The sequence below is a fragment of the Pseudoliparis swirei genome, chromosome 15 (genome assembly GCF_029220125.1).
Source record: "Pseudoliparis swirei isolate HS2019 ecotype Mariana Trench chromosome 15, NWPU_hadal_v1, whole genome shotgun sequence".
Lineage (NCBI taxonomy): Eukaryota > Metazoa > Chordata > Actinopteri > Perciformes > Liparidae > Pseudoliparis > Pseudoliparis swirei.
Window position 1 is genome coordinate 19,679,479 of NC_079402.1, and position 22,261 is coordinate 19,701,739.

General features: G+C 43.4%; 2 protein-coding genes across 4 annotated transcripts in view; both read right to left on the reverse strand.

Moving 5' to 3' along the window:
- Positions 1-5,817, reverse strand: part of lhx5 (LIM homeobox 5) — an 89,063-nt gene extending 83,246 nt beyond the window's left edge. Inside the window, exon 1 of the mRNA XM_056432204.1 lies at positions 5,801-5,817. The gene's annotated coding sequence lies outside the window, so the exon portion shown is untranslated. The remainder of the gene's footprint in view (positions 1-5,800) is intronic.
- Positions 5,456-21,911, reverse strand: mzt2b (mitotic spindle organizing protein 2B). Of its 3 annotated transcripts, none has more exons than XM_056432207.1 (5): positions 21,803-21,911; positions 21,415-21,603; positions 21,165-21,331; positions 18,271-18,412; positions 5,456-5,952 (listed from the first exon to the last, which is right to left on the reverse strand). In XM_056432207.1, exons 2-5 carry the CDS (start codon positions 21,588-21,590, stop codon positions 5,856-5,858), a joined length of 582 nt encoding a protein of 193 aa, XP_056288182.1. In that variant the 5' UTR covers positions 21,591-21,603; positions 21,803-21,911; the 3' UTR covers positions 5,456-5,855. The 3 variants fall into 3 exon arrangements, with proteins under 3 accessions (XP_056288182.1, XP_056288184.1, XP_056288183.1); XM_056432209.1 differs by lacking the exon at positions 5,456-5,952 and adding an exon at positions 19,595-19,717 and having other exon boundaries at positions 17,290-18,412; XM_056432208.1 differs by lacking the exon at positions 5,456-5,952 and having other exon boundaries at positions 17,290-18,412.
- Between the last annotated feature and the right edge of the window lie 350 nt (positions 21,912-22,261).

The window sequence follows — 22,261 nt, forward strand, 5'->3', positions numbered from 1 at the left end:
AAAGAGACTAACTCCACAAGCATTGGTAGATCCCCCACCTGCAGGCCTCCACTTATGCGTACACACAAACAGGAGGTCATCTGTTTAAAATATAAATAGATAAATATTGATTAACTAAAACATTAACCCTAAGGCAAGTGCACGTTCCTAAACTCCCTCAGCGGTTATACATATTTCCAATTACCGTCATCCCACTTCCTCGGAGTCATCACGAGCTGATAGCCAACCGGAGGCAGAGTGTATTTCCTGAGCTTGGGCGCGATCTCCCATCTTCGTACGATCGGATTTTCGGTGTAAGACTCGATGCTAACCGATAACCCGAATAACATTACCGTCTGCAGAACACCTTGTTTAACTAAATCCACGCTCGACTTTAATATCATGGTTGTTTACGTCAAAACAAGAGACGAACAGGATCCTTTGAAACCTTCTTCCCCCGCTAAGTGTATTGTTCAATATATTTTGTGAATCACGACTAAATTTGCAGCGTAAACCAGAAACCACTTCTCCTGTCGGATAAACCTGGAAATACAAAGTTTTCCTCCGAAGTAGAAGTACACGGTGAGTGGTGTACAGATGCTTGTTTTAAAGAGCTTTTGGGGTGTTTTGGAAGTTATTTCAGGAACAGTAACATAATGCAATACTTTTTTAACAAGTAAACATCGCGATGAAGCCACGCTGTTTGCGGCCTAGATTTCCGGTACACGGTAACATCTGCCCCATGTGTTGTAACTACGCCACGGAAGGTGTGTTGCTGTTGCTTGTTTGTAAGAGCGGATTTCGAGAAAGGGTGCCGTTCCAAACGGGCATTTTTTTGAGAGAAAAGTTGTTATTATTACCTTCGCATTGAAAATGCGGAAGGTTATGTTTTGATCGCCGTGTATTTATTTTTGTATTTATTTATTTGTATGCGTGTTACTCGCATAACTAAAAAAGTATTAAACCGAATCGCATGAAATTTGGTGGGCTGATTGGTTATTATCCGGGGACCATTTGATTAGATTTTGGGATCGATGGGGTCAAAGGTCAAGGTCATGAAAAGGTCAAAATCTTCTTTTTAACATAGCGCGGTCAATTTTTATCCAATTGGCATGCAACTAATGCCACAATGTTCATAATTCAATGCCCAATCTTGTGATATGCAAAGTTATGCGCTCTACCGACTGCCCGTTCTAGTTATTTTTGAAATGCTCCATCTTGTCGTCATTACTCTCTGCAATTAAAATGTTGACAATTTCCAACTGGTGAATGCAACCCAAAGGCAAAATAATAAAGAAAAGCCCCACAAATGTCATGTAATGCAGTGTCAGCGTCACGTGAGCGAGCGCTTCCCCGGGTGAATGCTTGAAGGCGGCGAGGTGACTCCACACAGTGAGCGACGGTTCATAAAACAGTTACGGCAAGTGGAGTGTTTTTTGAAGGTCTTAAGTGAACATTACCTGTGATCTCATTCCTGTTCGAAACCGAGAGCACTGTGAAGTGTTGACAGTTGGCGCAGTCTGAAGATGCGTGTGAATGTGTGAGAGGAGAAGAAGGAGTAGAAGAAGAGGAGGAGGAGGAAGGGGCTCTAAACATCAGCCGAAGAAGAGGAGCGCTGATTCACGCTGGATGTGTGAACGCAGAGGAGACGTGTCACTTGTTTTGAAAGGCCCGGGGGAAATGAGGCACATTCACACCTCTGAGTGATCTTTGAATTGTTCCAGTCTTCAGGTAAGCGTCTGAATATATTACTCAAAGTCGGATATTGTAGCTGTTGCAGCGGAAGAAAAATATGTATAACGACAACAAAAAAGTTGCATCACTTTTCGAGGCAAGTTTATTTTTACACTTTAAGTGCTTCCATTCGATGATAATTTATACTTCTACATTTCACAGGGATACAGTTAACTTATATATATATCTTTATATATAAATATACACATATATATATATATACACATACAATATATATATATACATATACATATATATATATATATTCTCATGCAGTTAGTGCGAAATATTCACACATAAAAGTCTGTTTACTGGACAATTGTACATAAAGTAAATAACATTTGAAATAATAAAATGACGGAACAGTAAAATACCTCTGTTCATATTAATACATCAGAATTAATAATCTGATAAAGTAGTAATAATAACAAAAATTCACACCACTTGTATATTGTATCATATCATATAATAATTCAACGCTTTATATACAAGGAAACTACCTCCATACAGATAGAAAAGAGGTAATAACCAAATATTAAAAATATATATATATGTATATATATATAAATTATTCTAAATAATACAATACTTTATATTGTATGTATATATATATATATATATATATATATTTATTCTAAATGTAATTCAAAATAATATAATACTTTGAAATGGTTGTGCTTTTAATTTAGATTCTTCAAGTATGATATGCTGCTCATACTTATGGATTTAAAGTAACATTGTGAATCCGGGATGATTAAAGCCAGCATGCTTCTCGGGCTATTCTGACATATAAAGAGGCTCAAAGTTCCAGGCTATGAGGAAGTAGTTTAATGCATAAGAAATGCAACAGGATGCACTTTGTCGGGACAGCTGCAGCGCGTACTCAACGTAAAACAAAGTTTGAGATTTGCAACGCGGCTCCCGTGGTCAATTGTCTCGCTGTGAACGCTGTACTTCCTGTCGGAGCTCAGCTGTGAGCGCCATCCAGCCCTCAGAGCAGGACAGAGACGTCCGAGGCCTCCCGGGACCTGCAAGGTTAATATTTGATGGAAGGATGGCCCATAAATATGAGCAAAGGGACTTTTAATTAAATAAGCACTTCTTAAATATTCTCCTGGGCCCGCTGCTTTTGTTTAAAGATGATTGATTGACTCCTATCTCTCCAGGCAGGACCATTAGTTTCGCCATCCTCCAGCCTCCATCCTCCATCCCTCCCCATCGTCCCTCTATTTTCCCAGCTCTGCCAACATCTCTCCTCCCTTTCTCTCTCAATTACCCCTCCTTCTCTTAACTCTTTTTCCTCCCTCCCTCCTCCCATCTTTTTCATTCATCCCACCTCCTGCCTCCCTTTTTTTATATTTCATATTCCCGTGTGCGTGTCGCCGTGCGTCCGCTGTCACCGCCCCTTCCCTTTTCTCTTCCCATCAGTCCACGTCCCTGAGCGTCTCTCAGGAGGCCCATATTTCTCCAAACTCATGACAAGGTAATGAGGACATGCTAAATCCTACCACGCCCCGGAGCAACATCAGAAGGTGGAGGGGGCAGGTCGGCCCCTGCGTGGCCCCGGCCGGCTTCGGCCTCATCCGTGAGGCATCTGTCATCCGCCGGTACTCTAAAATGTAACTTTTTTTGATCTGCAGAACTTTGCAAAAGCGAAAGACAACAAAAAAAAACGTCCCGCTCTTCTCTTTCTATTCGTCTTTATCTCCGTCTGCTCTCTTCCCTCCTTCTTCCTCTGCAGCAGCAGCAGCAGCAGCAGCAGTCTGCCACGCTCGGCTGATTTCTAGCTGGAAGATGGGGATCGGCGGGGGAGCTCAGTCTGGCTGTGGGCAGCTGAGCCATGGACATCACACGTGCACACGCACACACACACAAAGACCCAGGTAGAAGTGAGGCCCGTGGTGGGTGAGGACATTTGCACTTTGTCACGCTGCAATCACAACTTACAGTGGCGGCGTTCACTGCGTGTGCGTAAAAAAAAAAAAGAAGAAAAAAGAAAAGGAGAAACCTTGACGGAGGCCCGCCGCCAATAACAAATACAATACGCCCCACTGAATGTTGTAGAATTCTTTGTAATCTTCTGTGTAACTTTAAGCGGGGTTTTTTTTCTCAACAAAGAGTCCGTCGGGATGTCACGCTTTCCACACGTTCGTCACCTTGAGGAGAAACGGGAGGGGAGGGGAGGGGGGGGTCTCGGTCTGAATCTACACATCTATATTTATATGCCTTTCTGAAAAGGAACAAATACAAGCAGGAGCACCGCAAAGACACAACTGTGCCCAAACAGAAAGATCGCGTTGTTCCGATATTAATTAGGACGGAAAATACAGAACTTTCTGACAAAGATATAGCTCACAGAACAGAAGAGAAAACAACACAGCTTTTGAATAATGGACTGTAAGATGTGCGGGCAACTCGGCGCTCGCGATAAAATGAAAATGTGATAATTACGAGTTGAAAGCAAACCGGCGTGCATTCATTAGCGCGCTATTGATCATGCGAACCGAACAACATGTTTACCGAAGACTTTTAATGACGCTGCTGGAAAACTGAAACAAGAGAGATTGACGTGGATTGGGCCCTGTGTGTGGGATGGAGTGACACTCCACGGAGAGGAGGAGAGGCGGCGTGGAGAGGCGCGATAATGGGGGCGGTGGAGAGAAAACACTCGGGAGGCGTGCAGGCGGCGGCGGGGAGACGGAGACGACGCTCGCTCTCTCCCAAGTATCGGACCGAGAGGCAGGTAGAGTAGGCTGCAGGTGAATGGAGGAGGAGGGGGGCTGGTGTGTGTGTGAGAGAGAGAGAGAGAGAGAGAGAGAAGGGGGGGTTGGAGGGATATTAAAAATGCAGCAGTGGGGAGCAGGCCGGGGATTCACAGTAATTAGATGACAAAACGGCGGCGGGCTGGAGATGAGAGAGAGGGGTCACACACAATGCCACTGCCGCCGGGTAATTTGTAAGTGTCAATCACGAGCCTGCCAGGGGAAAAGCGAGAGAGAGGGGGGAGAGGGGGTGGGTAGTGTGTAGAGGGAGGGGCGGCGGGGGGGGGGGGAGGCAGAGATAGAGCGAGACAGAATATGAGGGTGCTAGAGGGCGGCGAGAGACAGGTTGGGTTTTTTCTTTTAAGAAAGAAATAAGACAGTCAGAGGAGACGGGAAGAGAGAGTGAAAATGTAAAGATGGAGAGAAGCGCGTGAGGGACGAGAGAATTAAATAATGTGTTTGAGATGCTGCTCGAAAACGGAGGAAAAAAATGTCTTGAAAGTCTGTTATTTCTGTCAAAATCTAAAGACACACTTTTGCATCAACGGTGATTTCATCACGTCGACGTGAGCTGCACATTACACCCCCCCCCCCTCCTCACCCGCCCTCCCTAAATACACAAATACACTCAATCAAATTTGGTACACTACCGTTCAAAAGTTTGGGGTCACTTAGAAATGTCTTTATTTTTCAAAGAAAAGCACTGTTTTTTCAATAAAGATAAGATTAATCAAAAATACACTCTATACATTGTTAATGTGGTAAATGACTATTCTAGGTGGAAACATCTGGTTTCTAATGAAATATCTCCAGAGGTGTATAGAGGTCCATTTCCATCAACTATCACTCCAGTGGTCTAATGGTACATTGTGTTTGCTAATCGCCTTAGAAGACTAATATCTGATTAGAAAACCCTTGTGCAATTATGTTAGCACAGCTGAAAACAGTTATGCTGGTGATATAAACTGTACAACTGGCCTTCCTTTGAGCTTGAAGTTTGAAGAACAAAATTAATACTTCAAATATGAATCATTATTTCTAACCTTGTCAATGTCTTGACTATATTTTATATTCAATTTTCAATTCATTTGATAAATAAAAGTGAGTTTTCATGGAAGACACGAAATTGTCTGGATGACCCCAAACTTTTGAACGGTAGTGTACGTAAACTTTAAAGGGTTCGTTCACCCAAATTATAAAAACAAAAATATTTCCTCACCTATACCTCCAATGGTGGTCATGCAGGTTGTATTTCTTGCTTTCAGCTGTGTGTGTGTGTGTGTGTGCGTGTGTGTGTGTGTGTGTCCTCCCTTAATCCCACATACCTACTGGAGGCTCAAAGACCTCTTCCGGTTGCCGTGGTTCACGACTCTCTTTGTTTTAATTGACCGTCTGTTGTTCTGCAACATCGCCGACGGCCGATTCCTCGCTCCTCTTGAACCGGACGACATCGTCCGCGAGTGATCGCCGACGACTCCTCCGGTGGAAGAAAGAACGAACGTTTTGTTAGTCGTCTTTTAACGTCGCCGCCGTAGCTCCAACAACCGACGTCTCATCTGCAAATTATTTCCGCCCGATATGTTTTGATCCGCCAACTTTAGGCCCGACGGGAGTTGATGAATCCATGTTTCTGTCTGCCTCCCCCCTTTATTTGAGGGAGGGGGACCGGGGAGACGCACCTGGAGGAGATCTGAACTCTAACGAGTTGCACCTTGTTTCAGTTTTTAACATTTCTGCATCCAAAACAATGGCTGAGAACTGTATTATGTGTCTGGTGCCCCCAGTATTGAAAATCTATATTAAAAAACATTGGAACGTAGAATTACAAATGTCTGGATAATGAAGTATCAACAGTTTTCATCTTGGGACTAGTTTATTCGTTAAAAGTAGTAACGGTGAGCAGTGTGGATTACCCACCTGCACACCGTCTCTGGAAGGATGCACGGCTCTTCTTTTATTTATTTTTTTACGATTTCAAATGTTGAAAATAATTAAAATGTTTCCCCCGATTTGACGTTAAAGTCCTTTAACCCCAACTGGATTAGAGTCGAAGCAGAACTCTCAGAGAGAGAGATCTCGAATCACGGACACATTAAATCGCCCGCTTAACGTTTTAATGAAGAGCCGGTGGAAGGAAGAGCCAGGAGGGACGAGGGGATGATTGCATCAAGGTTAGTCAGGAACCCCCCCCCCCCCCACCCCCCCACAAAACCACAACACTGCAGCCACATTGTTCGTCCGGCGGGCCGCTGAGACTCCAGGAAGCTCCTTCCTTCATTAATAAACTGTCAAGTCCCAAATTAATTGCAAACTTCTAAATTCAGGTGCGACGGCGTTCGAACCACTGAGGCACAAAAAAAAAGGAGCCGAATGAAAACGGCATTAACCTCAACAGGATCAGCAGTGTATGTAAATATTCATCATGTTATAGGGTAATTGTATGGCTTTTGCCATGTGGTTTGACAGACAGGTGTGTGTGTGTGTGTGTGTGTGTGTGAGCTCTTTCAGTCTTTTCAGAGCGGGGTACAATGGAGGTAGTTGTTGGCATTATTCCAGCGAAGCCGTTGTGCGAGGGGCCGACGCACAATGGGGCGAGCAGCACAGCAGGCTGTCGGGGCGCACGGCCGACACGAAACACTGTTCCTCGTGCATGTACACACACACACACACACACACACATGCACGTGTGTGTGTAGATAAACCAGGGTCAAAACATGTGGCGGAAAAGAAAGAAAAAAAATACATAATCTGCCTTTACACATGCAAAACACTGCTGGTATTTTGTCAAAGCGGTGACATCATGACATAACACCTGTGACATATGACGGATTCCTGGGGGCGGGGATGAGGGGGGACATGCTGTCCTGCACACACCTGGAGATGTTTATGCATTATGCACACACACACACACACACACACACACACGTGGAAGCTCTCACACACACACACAGGAAAAGTTGAACTGCGGCAGCAGTAAAAAGTTGCTGCCGTCGCTCTCGCCGAACAGACAATTCAAAACAAACACAAAATAACACGTACAAAAAACAAAACATCTTTTATGCCTTTAATTGTCTCCGATCGCTTTGCATTTCACAAGCGACATTTTTTTTACCCTTCTTTTTTCTTTAAACGTGCCACCGAAAACAAAAACAAACAAAGCTTTGCGGGTGAAAAGCGATTCCGACTCGACGGGTTTAAAAAGTTCCCCAGAACTGTAAAGCGAAGGTGTATTCATTAAATACGCATAATTAAAAAAGGGAAATTTAAATCTTTTGCATTTTTAAAAAAACACAAAGAATTGAAAATCCACGAAATCAAACAAAGATAGACGAGTAACCTGCGTCTCTGACTTTAATTAAAAGGAATGTGAAGTAACACACACACACACACGCACACAAAACACCTTTGGAAGTGTCTTAATTGGTAAATGATTAAAGTCCTCTTTTCTCGTAATCCACAGCGCGGTTACGGTGCGCCTTCTTCTCGCGGCTCCCACACTTATTCTTCCCGGAGTAACAAAGCGCTTCAAATGGACCTTCGTCGAGTCGCCTGGCGGGTCAGCGGCACATCTCATCCGGGCGCTTCGGAGACGCACAACATTTTGACGAGAGGAAGTGGTCGTCCTCGGCGTCCTCGCTCTGCAGCTGTACGCCTCCGAGGAATGCGACGGTTACCTAATTGATTAATTATGCGGGCTAGTAAATAGTGGGAGAAAAGAAGAGCAGAGGGCGGCGGGCGGTGATGGAGGAAGAGTTCTCGGCCCTCGCTCAAGTAAAAGTAGAACGACGGCATAAAAGTTCTCCAGCAGGTGTGTATTTTTTTTTTTTATGTACATAAAGTATCGCATTAAAAGTAAACGCAGACAAAAATGGACCAATACCTGCTGTAGTGTTATATTTTGGCATTATTATTACCATTAATGTGTATGTAATATTTTACTGGAGTAGTAGTTAGTGGAGCGACTTTGTTAAACTTTAAAGGTATTTTAATCTATTTTTAAAAATCACAATATGTCATTAGCTCATATGTGTTGTATGTCAAATAAAAAACTACATCGTCGTCAATATTTTCCTCTAAAATGAAGTACCACTTCAATTAAATAAATCAAAAGTAAGCAGAAGAGGAGTCGTACACAATAACCTTATACAAGTTAACACAATTATTTCAGCAGTGCAACAAAATAGGTCTATTAAATGTGGTCTCCTAAATATTCGATCTCTGTCATCTAAAGCTGTGTTACTGAATGATTTAATATCAGATAATCACATTGATTTATGTTGCCTAACTGAAACCTGGCTGAGCCATGAAGAATATGTCTGCCTGAAACATTCCTCGAGGCACCGTCGAGAGAGGGAGTAGCACCATCATTGAATCGAATTAATCCTCAACCAAAATTACACTACATCTCATTTGAAAGCCTTGTTCTTAGTCTTTCACATCCAACCTGGAAAAGACTACAACCAATTCGATTTTTGATTCTGTACCGCCACCAGGTCCATATTCAGAGTTTATATCTGAATTCTCAGAATTTATATCAAGTTTGGTTCTTAAAACCGATAAAGTTATTATTGTTGGAGATTTTAATATCCATGTGGATGTTGATAATGATTGCCTCTGTCAGACCACAACCTCATAACTTTTGAATTTATACTACCGGAGTGTACTCCGTAGTCAAAAGTTTCTACACTAGATGTCTAACTGATCAGATTGATCATCTTGTTGACAGTGCCATAGGCTCTCTGAGAATGACACTGGACTCGATGGCCCTCTGAAGAAGAAGACAGAAGCAACGTCACGAAGCTGCTGAACGATATGATGCTCAAACTATCTCAAGAAAAAATAAAACAACCCCCGGTTTCGTGGTAATGACTTTATGAATTTAACTATTACATAACCAGTGCCAATCTGTCCTCAAGTGGAATGGCCTTGGAAACCGCTTGTATGCCCTATTGTATATTGAGGATTTTCTCCTATCAACCGTGACCAATTATTTTCAACGGTTTCTACTTCCACGCCTACCTGTCTCTTGGACCCCATCCCACGAGGCTGCTTAAAGACGTTTTGCCTTTAATTATGCCTCAAATCAGTTGTGCGACTTTTACATCATAATAGTTTATTTGAGAAATTTCAATCAAATGGCAGCAGATAAAGGACTCCTCTGTCCTGGTCTTCATGACATCCTGTTACAGAGACTGGAGCAGTCGATTGGCATTTCAGGCACGGCACTAATTTGGTTTAAATCCTATTTATCAGATCGATCTCAGTTTGTATTTGTAAACGATGACGCCTCGACCACCCACGTTAATCAATCACGGAGTTCCACTGTGTCTGGACCAATTTTATTTACAGACAAAACCGAGTAATTTAATCGGCCCTGAGCACCTCAGAGATCAATTATCTGGTGATGTGGATTCTGTAGACGGCATTGCCAAAGATGCAGAAAAATTGGTTCACGCGTCTCGTTATTGAGACTGGATTACTGCAAAAATCAAGAATCACTTTTAAAATTCTTCTCTTAACACAAAGCCTTGATTGGTGATGCTCCATCATATCTTAAGGAGCTTGTCGACCATATATTGCCCTACCTGAGAGAGCACTACCTAAATGCGGACTACTTGTTGATATGCTGCTATAGGCTTATAGCCGCCGGGGACGCTTAGGATGCACTGACCCCATTCCTCTCTTTTTTTCCTCAAGGATGAATTTTCATCTCTCAATAGTCCTTTTGACTTTTACGCATGGGGTCATCGGACCTATGAGACGGACATAGATCCTATCTGCCTGATGGATCGCCTGGGTCGTGGAATTCCTGCTCATGACGCGCCACTGTCCTGTTGAGACTCCGCCACTCCTCCCCACCGCCATCTGCCTGATGGATCGTGAAATATGCCTACTATGAACTATTCATACACTCTGTCATATTCATTGAATGTATTTTAACTCTAAATCTGTCCTTCTGTACACATTACATCTATTGCATCTGTCCATCCTATTTTCCTGGTCCGATGTGAGGTTTGGGGGGGGGATGTCTCAGTACAGATTGTAAAGCACTCCGAGACAAATTTGTAATTTGTGAAATTGGGCTATACAAATAAACTGAATTGAATTGAATTGAAGTAGCGTGACAATAGTAAAGTACCTCATGAGAGTACTTAATGATAATAATATGAATAAGTGTATTGTATTAAAACATAATACTGTGTAATGTTTCGAATGATTCACTTAATTAACGTTTTAATGAAACAAAAAATGCAGATCGCATACTTTTTACTTTCATAATGTTCTGCAGCCCAAACAAAGAACGTGCACTGCACACAATGAGGACCGAACACGTTGAACTTTGACCCTCTGGCTCACATGCAGGCTCCTTATCTCCCCCGAAAAGTCTCATGACGTACTTTGTAAGAGCAGCTGCAGCTGACGAGTCAAAATATGAATATTATGCCGATTATAAACAAAGCTAATCTCTCTTCTGCCAGAGAGTCCCGGTCAAGGCGGGCGGCCAGTCCTCAGAGGTCGAGAGGGTCGTGTTCCGATCCGAGGCTCGGCGATTCGATCCCCCCCGGATTCTCGAAGTGCGAGTGCTCGGGATGATCGGACGTCTGGAAAGGAGCTTTACAAATACAACTCCATTTACTGGAGAGAAACCAGACGGAAACCTCCGGTTCCGACGAGCGAAGCCAAGAAGTGTTTCTGGCAAATAGAAGAATATGGGAACATGACTGATGATTGTAAACATTAGTTTATGTCTCCATCTCGAGTTTCAAGTCTTCTTCAATACAGCGTGATGCTCATTTCATAAATTATGGTCCATTTAGAGTGAAACAGACCATAGAGCAGGGTACGATTTAGGGGCGGAGCTACACTGTGATTGACAGGTCGCTGCCAGTCATTCACGCCGTCTCTCCTCCACGGTCCGGATACGTTGCTTCCTGTTCACTGGTTGCAAAAAGCCAAGATGGCGACGTACCGACGTCTTCGCCCACTTCTTACTCTTTAAAACGCAACGACGGGAACTGAAAAAATCAAAACGGGAATCAAGTGCCTAAAAACAAGCAACACGTCTCTGTGAAAACTCTCAAAACGCTCGCGAATATTTCGAAACTTAAAAAGGTAAAGAGAGGATTTCATTTCGTTTGTTTATTTGAACTGCGGGTCATCCCGCACTCGACATATCGGATCGCTTACCGCTCCGGTGGCGTCGGAGGTGGAAGGCGCCACAGGAATGGTTTCTCCAGCAGAAAGTAGTGAGAATATATAAATAAAGTTCTATTTGCAGCACGTTGACCTGCGTAAAAACCAACCGCGGGAAGAGTCGGCAGACATGGCGTGTGCAGGACTCAGACACACACACACACACACACACAGGAAGTGAATTAAAACACCGAGGTTAAAAGCGTCCGCGTCGCAGCTCGCTGTAGTCACAACGCGAGAGCAGCCTGTCGACGGCGCTCCGAGGCACCTTCCTGCAGCGACGCCGAACTTCAGAGATTTCAGAAAACAATTAATGTGAGACGCACCTCGCAGGCAGCTGTGGAGAGCGCGAGTGTTTTACGTGTGTGTGTGTGTGTGTGTGTGTGTGTGTGTGCTACCTGACAGCATGCCACACTATAGGGGTCCAAGTTAGTGTGAACTCTATTCGTTCCCACAGCTGCCATTAACAGACGGAATGAACAGCCTCGTGCTAATAAAGGGAATAAATAAATAAGGCTTAAGAGGCCGTGTTTACCTCCTCAGTCTGTGTGTGTGTGTGTCGACTCTCGTCAGTACAGTTTATACACTCACCTCGTTAATTACAATCACTTTGGTGTATTGCTCCTTATGTCGGTGAAGTCAACTCAATGTTAGAGGTCGACGTTGTGTTGTTGTTGTTGTTGTTTTTGGTATCGTCAACAAATCCCCAGAAAAACTGACGCTCAATATTTGTAACTTTCAATAATAATAATATCAATAACTTTCTGTCTGTGGCTCTCAGCTCTAAACTCATTGGATCATTATTTAATTTGACTTTATTTTAAACTTAATTACGATTTTTTTTTTAATTCATTTAGTTTATTTACTCTATTTTAAAGAGTTGCAGTTCTACTGGTTTTTACTGAAAATAAATATCATTAAAAAGTCTTAAAATATTGGTTTACTTCTTAAAAAGGCTAAATAAATTGTTATGGCTTTGTATTAAGAGCGTTACTTAACAGGTTCAAAGTACTTGATGATAATTAACATTATTGTGTGTTAAGACCACTATATAAGTGTTTATAACAGAATTGTAACGCTTTTACTGTTAGATTATAAAGACGGTTAGAAGCTACTTCATGAAACTTAACAGTTTGTTTAAGTATGTTAATAAAAGACTTATAAGTTTCTTATAATAGCATCAAAAACATTTGAGTTTCACAACATGTGAACCATTAATACCTTTTTGTTGCTTTAACACATTTAGTAGCAGTAAACAAGGCTCTAAAATCAGCCTCTAAAATATTTATATTTCCAACTTATTCACGATGAACTGAAAATCTTCTGGTTTTGGATTTTTTTTAAACTAACATTTAAAGACCTTGATAGTCCAACAACATGATTTTCACAATTTTCTTACATTGTATAGACCAAACAATTAATCTAATAAATAATCTGAAGACTAACGAATGATCAACATCGTTAGCCCTAAAAAATAAAAAAATAACTAACTACAAATAACACAGCAAGTTCCTAGTGAAGGTTGATCAACAAGAAGTTAGTGTGGGGACTATTTTCAGTGGCGGATTGATCCACATTCGGGGCTCTGGTGCGTCTTTGCGTCAGCAGGATGGCAAACAAGTCAAAATAAATACAGCGAAGAAGAAACATGTCACCCAATGACAGTCATGTGTTCCAATGAAGCTCTTCGGATGTATCGAAGACAAGAAAAGCAGAATATTATTAGACTTTTAAAGTTTTTTAAGCAACTCTGTTATGAAGTATCTGCCAATCAATGCAGGTGTTCAGAGGTAATTTCGCTAAAGTACTTATGTTCTCACATGTTATTATTTCTTAGGCTTTTTTAAAGACTACGTATTGTGTACAGCCTCCTTTGTGGAAGTCACTCAATTCATTTAAAAATAAAATGTTTATGACGCTTCAGGATTTGAGTCCTAAAAGAGGACTTTCAGGTTTGTTTGTGATTAAAATAGATTTGGACTTGACACATCATTTATACGTTAGGAAACTAAAATAAACTAAATGTGCAGTATTTTAATAAAGTCAGAATACTTCTTCCCTTATAACATAGCTATATGTTGGGAAATAAAACATTGATGCTTTAAGCGTGAGGAAAAGGGAACTTCATCTCACTAACTACCTTTTTTCAGAGCTTTGAACATCACATTATGTCTTTTCTTCGCATCTCACGCTTCATTTGCGAGCTATATAAATCCCTGATCCTTTTTCCCGGGAAGTTTGTAGTAAGATTGGATTGGTAACCCGGTAATTACACTAATTACAAGGAATAGAGAGACAGCGCTCGATGTTCTTTCAGTCAGACTCAGGTTGGTCGAGTTCAGAAGCAGTTTGATTACAATTAAAACCTGCAGAAAACTTTTTCCAACACCTCGCGGACGAAATTAAATGTGAAAACGGCAAAAATTAATCGTTTTTTTTTCTTTTTCTCATGAACGGAGTATTTTTTAAACGCTGGCCTCCATTTCAAAAAAACTAGGCAGAAAAAAAAATCTGGAAGAAGATATTCCCCGTTACTCTGAATAATCCACAGAACATACTAATTATATCCCATTAAACAAACCACGTAACCTTTTTAGAGCGAAGGACAGGTCCATCAGAACATACTAATAACACATATTATTATTCACACATTCTTCCCATGGTTTGACAAACAGAAATGTCATTCAACTCAAGGATCAATGGATATTTCAAAAACCTGGAGGATGAAACCAAGAATATCTGCATGTCTTGATACCACGAACAGGAAAAGCTGATCATTTTTAAAATTATTTATGAGAACTGCTCCTCAAAAAAAAAAAAAAAAAGGAATAAAGCTGCTGATCCGACAACAAGAGGAAGAATGATGAGATGATGATGGAGGAGGAGGAGGAGGAGGAGGATCGGCCAGGAAGTGTTTAGCTGCCGGTTGAAAGACTGTAGCAGAGCGGTGAATGGAGACAGAGACAGAGGATGGAGGGGAGGTGGAGGTGTGTGGGGGAGAAACAAGATGGAGAGAGACTGCCTGCGCATACTGTCAAGGCAGTTAATATAAGGTGTGGAGATAAGGCCCCACAGACAAACATTGACCAAATCAGGCATTTCAGCAGCGCGGCGCCAACTGTCAGTCAGCCTGAGAGACAGACCGACAATCAGCACTTTACCTCCGATAAGGGCTCTACTGGGCGCGTGCGGGAAATAGCCAATCTGCAGCCAGCCTGGCAAGGAGGGTGATGGAGGAGGAGGGGGAGGGGGAGGGCGTGATGATGGAGAGTGAAGGGGTTAGAGGAGGGACTGAATGTAGGGAGACAACAAGGGAGGGGAAAGTGGCCTATAAATTTATAGAGAGAAATGTGGACCAAGAGTTCACAGGAGAGGATAATACCCCGAGAGGAGGAGGAGGAGGAGGAGGAAGGAGAGAAAACAGGACGGTGTTCCTCCGCCACACCTAAACAACCCCCGAGCGCTCGCACCGAGAAAGAGATTCAGTGGGGAATAAGGAGAAAAAAGAAAAGAAAAACAAGAGAGGTGTGACATCGGCTCCTAAAATAGTGTCTTCTCTCCCCGGTATTTTGTGTCACCTGGGAGCGGCGTGAGAACTCGGTTTAGAGCAACACCTTCCACATTCACGATTTGCCAACAGCTTTGACTCGCTCGTTATTCACCGCGCCGCTCGCCCTGCACTCGCACACAATGCCATCATCTCATCGCCCCCATTGATTAATGGTGCATCTAGTGTGTGCACGCACGTCCGCGACTCTTAATCGTGTGTGTGAAGGGTAACACTCCCCTATTTAATGGAGAAGCCTGCGCTAGCCAAGAAATTCCCTCATAACAAAATAAACACATCCAAAAAAAAATGCTGGAGTGGATGCCTATGGAAACCCACGGTAGGTAAGGAGGTGTGTGTGTGTGTGTGTGTGTGTGTGTGTGTGTGTGTGTGTGGCACATGGGTAGCTTGGACCCACACTGACCCCTATAGGTCACACCGGGGACGGCAGCCCGGGAGCAAGTTTGTGTGGAGATAAATTCCTGGCCGTTTTACACAATTTAGTTTGGAAAAAAATGGGAGGGGGGGGGAGGAACTAACAGCTGGCGAGCATTCATTTCCCCGGAAGTGGAGTCGGAGGGGCGTCCGGTGCTTCTCCTTGATCACAAGGCACAGGCCGCCGTCACCGTGACCACCGAGAACAGTGGGAATCGAGCTAATCACCCAGGGCCCCCGTTTGTATTCTCATCTGTGATGTGCACACACACATGGAGGATGGTGTGTGTGTGTGGGGGGGGGGGTCCCTCCCTGGTCGCATGCCGCTTTCTCTTGCTCTGTCAAGCCCCATTAAACCTGCTCCACCACAGCAATAAGGTGCCATCAATTACAGCCGCGCCGCCGTCAACGCAGAGCGGCGAGGAGAGAGGCGGCGGCTCATAAACGGGACAAACGGCCACATAAAAAGAAAAATGAAAAGAGAGAGAGAGAGACCCCCGCAAGCTCCATATAAAAGCCTGAACCCACGGCGCCATCGGCCGCGAGGTGGACCGGCGGCGCCGTTTCGCGACGAACGCGCACGCCAAATGCGTTCGTGTTCACTTTTCATTCACGATGGCAGAAGAAGAAGAAGAACAAAAACAAAAACAAAGTCAGAGATGGGTGACGATATTAATCGCAATGTGCTTCTGCTGCCCCCATGTGGCGGCCTGTTAGACTAGATGGATATATACTTTATTAATCCCCAAGGGGAAATTTGTCGTCACAGTAGCAGCACCAATAAACTAAACACACGAGAATAAAATATAAAATATAAAAAACAGGGATGAAAGATATAGATGTATACAAGTAAAATATAAAATGAAGTATATATATGTATATAAAATGAAACATATATATGTATATATATATATATACACACAAACAAATATAATACAACGACTGTGCAAAGTATACAAAGTAAAATATAAAATAAAATATATATGTATATATATATATACACAACATATATGCATACACAAATATAATACTAATGACTGCAGTGTAAAATTTAATTAAATATAAAAATATTAAATATAGACTATTCACCGGCATCGAATTCCACACTTAAATTTTTTTTTATATATATAAAACGCTGCAAGTTGGACACACTCCTCTTTCAACAGGAGAAAAAACAAATCAATGAGTCCATCACCGGTGAGTGAGATCAGTAGCAGAGAGCGACTCCTGAAGGAGACGCTTCATCTCCTTCAGAGGAACATTCCTCAAGACGCCGACGGCGTGATCGGACATTCAACGAGAAACGAAGAGACAACAGATGTTCATTCAGCGAAGAAAGAAAGAAAGAGAAATGAAGACTAACTTTCTTTTGATCCTTTTGCTGTCGGAGAGAGAGAGAGAGACAGAGGGAGAGAGACAGAGACAGAGAGAGAGACAGAGACAGAGAGAGAGAGACAGAGACAGAGAGACAGAGAGAGAGACAGAGAGAGAGAGAGACAGAGAGAGAGAGAGAGAGAGAGAGAGACAGAGAGAGAGAGAGAGAGAGAGAGAGAGAGAGAGAGACAGAGAGAGAGAGAGAGCGAGAGAGAGACAGAGAGAGAGAGGAGTCTAACAGCTTGACAAATGGGACAATACGAGTATTAGGAAGTATTTTATACATCTGTATGTAATGTTTAAAATGTTTTAAATCTGCAGCTCTGAGCCGAGTTAAAAGATGGACCGTTGCTTACGTAACAAAACAATATGCAATAAAAAAGGATAAACAGCTGTTGTTATGTTGTTATTGGATTTATTTAAAGATGAATCATTTAAATATAAAAAGAAAAGAAGAAAAAAAGTTGCACATTGACACACATTTCCAGTAGAAAATCTAAAAACGAGATGATGCGCTTGCCGTTTTGTTTTCCTCGATAACGAGAGCGAGTCGACGGGACGTTGTGACGCGACGAGCGTTAAAGGATCGACGCCGTTCACATCGGGGGAGTCCGTCGAGTCGTGGGAGTGTTTTTTTATTTCATCGGTTCTCATCACACACGCCTCTCTGCGGGAAGTCGGCGTGATCGTTTCAGTTCATTTGGGATTATCGCACAAAAATAAACGTTTTACAAAACATGCGTGTTCTCGTTCGCCGAGATCATCTTCAAAGAAATAAACACCACTTTTTATGAATGTTAAAGCGTGAACACAAACAGCAGAAGTGGGAACAGAATAAAAAGCTAACGTTCGACTATAGAACCGCAACAGAGTCACATGACTTCACCGAGCTAGAGGAGGACTCAACGTTAGCAACAGGCACGGGAAAGCTTTAAAATAAACCGACGCCATGGAACCAAAATGTTTAAATCTCTTGATCGACTTCGAGACGAGGAAACCAGAAAATGCAAAGTCGTTCCTGGTTTCAGGTCGCATTCCCGCAGTACCAAGAAGAGCTAAAAGGCAATCAAGGGACTTTAAAATCTATACACCTCCAATGAGGTAGAGGAAAAAGTTATCTCAAAGTCAGAGCAAATACAACCACATGACTAAATATGTTTTTGTAATACAGGTAAAAACATAACAATAACCGACATGTAGAGGGGAGCGTCATATGTACAGGCGGTCAGGTGCTGGTGACCTTACGTGGAGTTTATCTGGGAGGAGGAGCTGCTGCTGCCGGAGCTCTTGGTCTTCTGCCCCCTGGTGGCGCTGGGCTGCCGCTGCACCCGCTGGCCGGAGGCCTCCCGGCTCTTCTCGCCGTGGCTCGCGCCGGTTTTACCGCGCACTGCCGGCACAAAGAGAGACACACCGCGGGGTGAGGAGGAGGAGGAAGAGGAGGAGGAGAAGAATAGGAGGAGGAGGAGGAGAAGGGGGAGAAGGAGGAGAAAAAGAAGAAGAAAGAGAGGGAGGAGGAGAAAAAGAAGAAGAAAGAGAGGGAGGAGGAGAAAAAGAAGAAAGAGGGGGAGGAGGAGAAGACGAGGAGGAGGAGAAGAAGAAGAGGAAGAGGAGGAGGAAGAAGAAGAAGGGGGAGAAAGAGGATGAGGAGAAGAATAAGAAGAAGAGGAAAAAGAAGAAGAAGAGGAGGAGAAGAAGAAGAAAGAGGGGGAGGAGAAGAATAGAAGAAGAGAGGAGGAGGAGAAGAAGAAGGGGGAAGGAGGATGAGGAGGAAGAAGAAGAAGAAGAAGGAGGAGGAGGAGGAGAAGAAAGAGGAAGAAGAAGAAGAAAGAGGGGAGGAGGAGAAGAAGAGGAGGAGAAGAAGAATAGTAGGATGAGGAGGAGGAAGAAGAATAGTAGGATGAGGAGGAGGAAGAAGAAGAAGGGGGAGAAGGAGGATGAGGAGAAGAAGAAGAAAGAGGGAGGAGGAGAAGAAGAAAGAGGGGAGAAGGAGGAGGAGAAGAAGAAAGAGGGGGAGGAGAAGAAGAATAGTAGGATGAGGAGGAGGAGGAAGAAGAAGAAGAAGGGGGAGAAGGAGGATGAGGAGAAGAAGAAAGAGGGGGAGAAGGAGGAGAAGAAGAAAGAGGGGGAGGAGGAGAAGAAAGAGGGGGAGAAGAAGAAGAAGAAGAAGAAGAAAGAGGGGGAGGAGGAGAAGAAGAAGAAAGAGGGGGAGGAGGAGAAGGAGAAGAAGAAGATTTTAAAAATCCATTCAAAAGGAATTCATAAAAACGTATTTCCTAAAGTGAATACATTTTTTGTTTAGCCTCATTAAAGAAGAATAACATCTCCCAACTTCAGGATGACTTAATACCCCTTTTATAGTATATTGTGCGTTGAATATGTCCACTTAAGGGCAGGTTATATCATTCTAGTCACATGCACAGACACACACACACACACACACACACACACTTTCCACTCGACGTGATGAAGTGAGGACGGCACGGCATGCGGTGAAGTCTACGCTCAAGACGGAAGAAAAGAAAAGCAAGCAGGCGGCTGGGTGGAGGACGAGGTGGAGCAGGTGGGGGACCTTGAGAGTCTTGGGGGCCGTAGACCACGATCTTAGCATTGACTCGTGTGGCCCTGGAGCCTGGCGCTGAGGGGGCAGCTGCAGAAGGCTTAGGGGTCTTTCCAGAAACCGACGAGTCGTCTTCTTCGGTAAACGGGAAGCACAGAAGAAGAAGTAGAAGAAGAAGGAAAAAACTGAATTCAAGGAGACGATAGAAAAGGAAATTAGAAAGAATGCACTGTGACATGCAACGAAGATTAGCTTCCATCTTCTGCACCAGCGTGGGAAACCTCAGCAAAGGGGGGTGGAGGTGAAAGGGTGTCAGTTAGTGAGGGGGTTAGGCATAGAACCTCCAAAGAGCACGGGGAGAAGAGCGAGAGCAAACCGAGAGGTCGAGGTGAAGAATTAAAGAAAGAAAAACTCGGAGTCGTCGCCTTTTCTCGACTTTGTCATGAAGAGCCGAGCAGCTGAACTTTGGCCCGACCGCGAGTTCCTTTTCACGCAAAAAGGATCCGCGGACACATAATTGGTTCGTGTCGGGGGGCAAAGCGTTCACCTGCCAGGGGTCTTACACATTTTTAATTTCCATGACCAAACTGAAATCTCGGTATAAACATGAAAAATGTAGAACATTTTGCGTATTGAGAGCGTACGCCGGCTTATATTTTGAGCGTCTTTTTCTTTAACCCTCCTGTTACCTTTAGGGTCAATTTGACCCCATTCAATGTTTAACGTCGGTGTTCTTTGGGGTCAATTTGACCCCAGGCTGTTTTTCACTGTGTCAAACATGTAAGAAATATCAACTTTTTTATATATTTAAAGGGCTATTTAGGTAGTCAACAAACAAACATAAAGTACCTCACACTTAAACTTGGGAAACAATATTAACTAATAATTTTCTGGAGGTTTTAATTGCTGGGGTCAAATTGACCCCGAGGGTAAAATATGTTAGTAAATGTGAAGGTAACAGGAGGGGTAAACAACGTATTAATGATTTCAAACTCGGCGTAAATGATGTGATTATAACAAATTTCCATGACTTTTCCAAAACTTTTATGATTTAAGTTTTTTCCATGACTTTTCCAGGCCTGGAAATGACCATTTTTAAATTCCATGACTTTTCCAGGTTTTCCATGACCGCACGAACCCTGACCTTCGTGAAACACAACGCATTGCATTGTGGGATCTGTTAACAAAAAGCAGTGCGGATGTGTAGTGCTGCAAAAGTGTATATTCAAGATTTAGTTTAAAGCAGGATGAGCCGTGCCCAGCACAGAAACGGATCACTTGAGGTCGCCGCACAATGCATGCTGGGTAGATTTGTGTCAGACTTGACCACGCCCCCAACTCCCGGATCCGTCATCTCTTTCATGACGGAAAAGAGAAGTTTTAAAGTGCACATTCCGGTTGATTTTATACTCTTCGCTCATTTTGTATGACCACTAAGCATTTTTGATAGGACTGCACGACCCCAGGGCATGATGGGAAACTCCTGGCCGTCGCCTGACGGAAGAGCCGATTGGCCCGTAGCTTTAACCACAAGCCCCGACTTTAACGGTGCCAGTGTGCGTGACTATGTTCAGACACTCACCTTTGGCCTCTGTTGGTGCCGTGGTGGTGATGCTGACAGCGGAGGCGGCGTGGGAGACGGTGGAGGACTCCCCGACTTCAGCAACCCTCTGGCCCGCACACATGGCCTTCAGAGTCTGGAAGACCGCCTGAGGAGCCACGTTCATCTTTAACAGGTCCACAATGATCCTGGGGGAGAAGAAGAAGAAGGAGGACGAGGATGGATTTGCATTGCCCTGCTCCGTGTCCACGTCTCTGATGGTTCGACTTACTTGAAGACCTCCTGGTCCACAGTGACGCCTGCAGCCTGGGTGAGTTCAAACAGCTCGGCTTCTTCGGCGCTGAGGACTTTCTTCTTCTTGATGGCGTATTTCTGCACGTTGCTGGTGACCACGAGCGCGGGGGAGCCTGGGGCGGAGGGCAACGTCTGCTGCGGTTGTTGAGACATCAGTGGGCGGATTCTTTAGTTTTGGTAATGACAATACATATGGGGAATTCAAATATACATTTAAAAACTCGCTCAAACGGTTACGCGCCAACGCATGGAAAGCACGGAGGAACTTGTTTGAAACCACCTCTTCAAATATTTTACGCATATGACGTAAAAACGGATTAACATCCCGAACAAGTAATTGTTTTGCTCAAGTATAAAACACCTACCGTTAAATTCGCGGTGACGGGTCATCGGTTAAGAGCCTCATTCGCCACAATATTCCCTTCTTGCTAGTGCCAAGGAGAGGCGCGCACAAGTGACGTCATCGACATTAGACAAACCGTGTTGTCATTTGCGACTCGTCGTCAACACACATTTTTACGGTGTATTTTAACCGACATAACCGAACCATAATTAATTTTTATCAGTGTGAAAAAAATAATATTTAAATGAGTCAGATAAATATACATTTTGACTTTGTGGTGCCTCGAAAGCAGGATGTCGACGAGCATCGTAAAGTTTCTCGCAAGTGACAACATGAACGTAACATAAACGGCATCGTATCGAGAAAATTACTTTTTTGACACAACCAAAATATGTTTATTGTATTCTTAGGGGGAATTGTAAAGCACTCCGAGACAAATTTGTAATTTGTGAAATTGGGCTATACAAATAAACTGAATTGA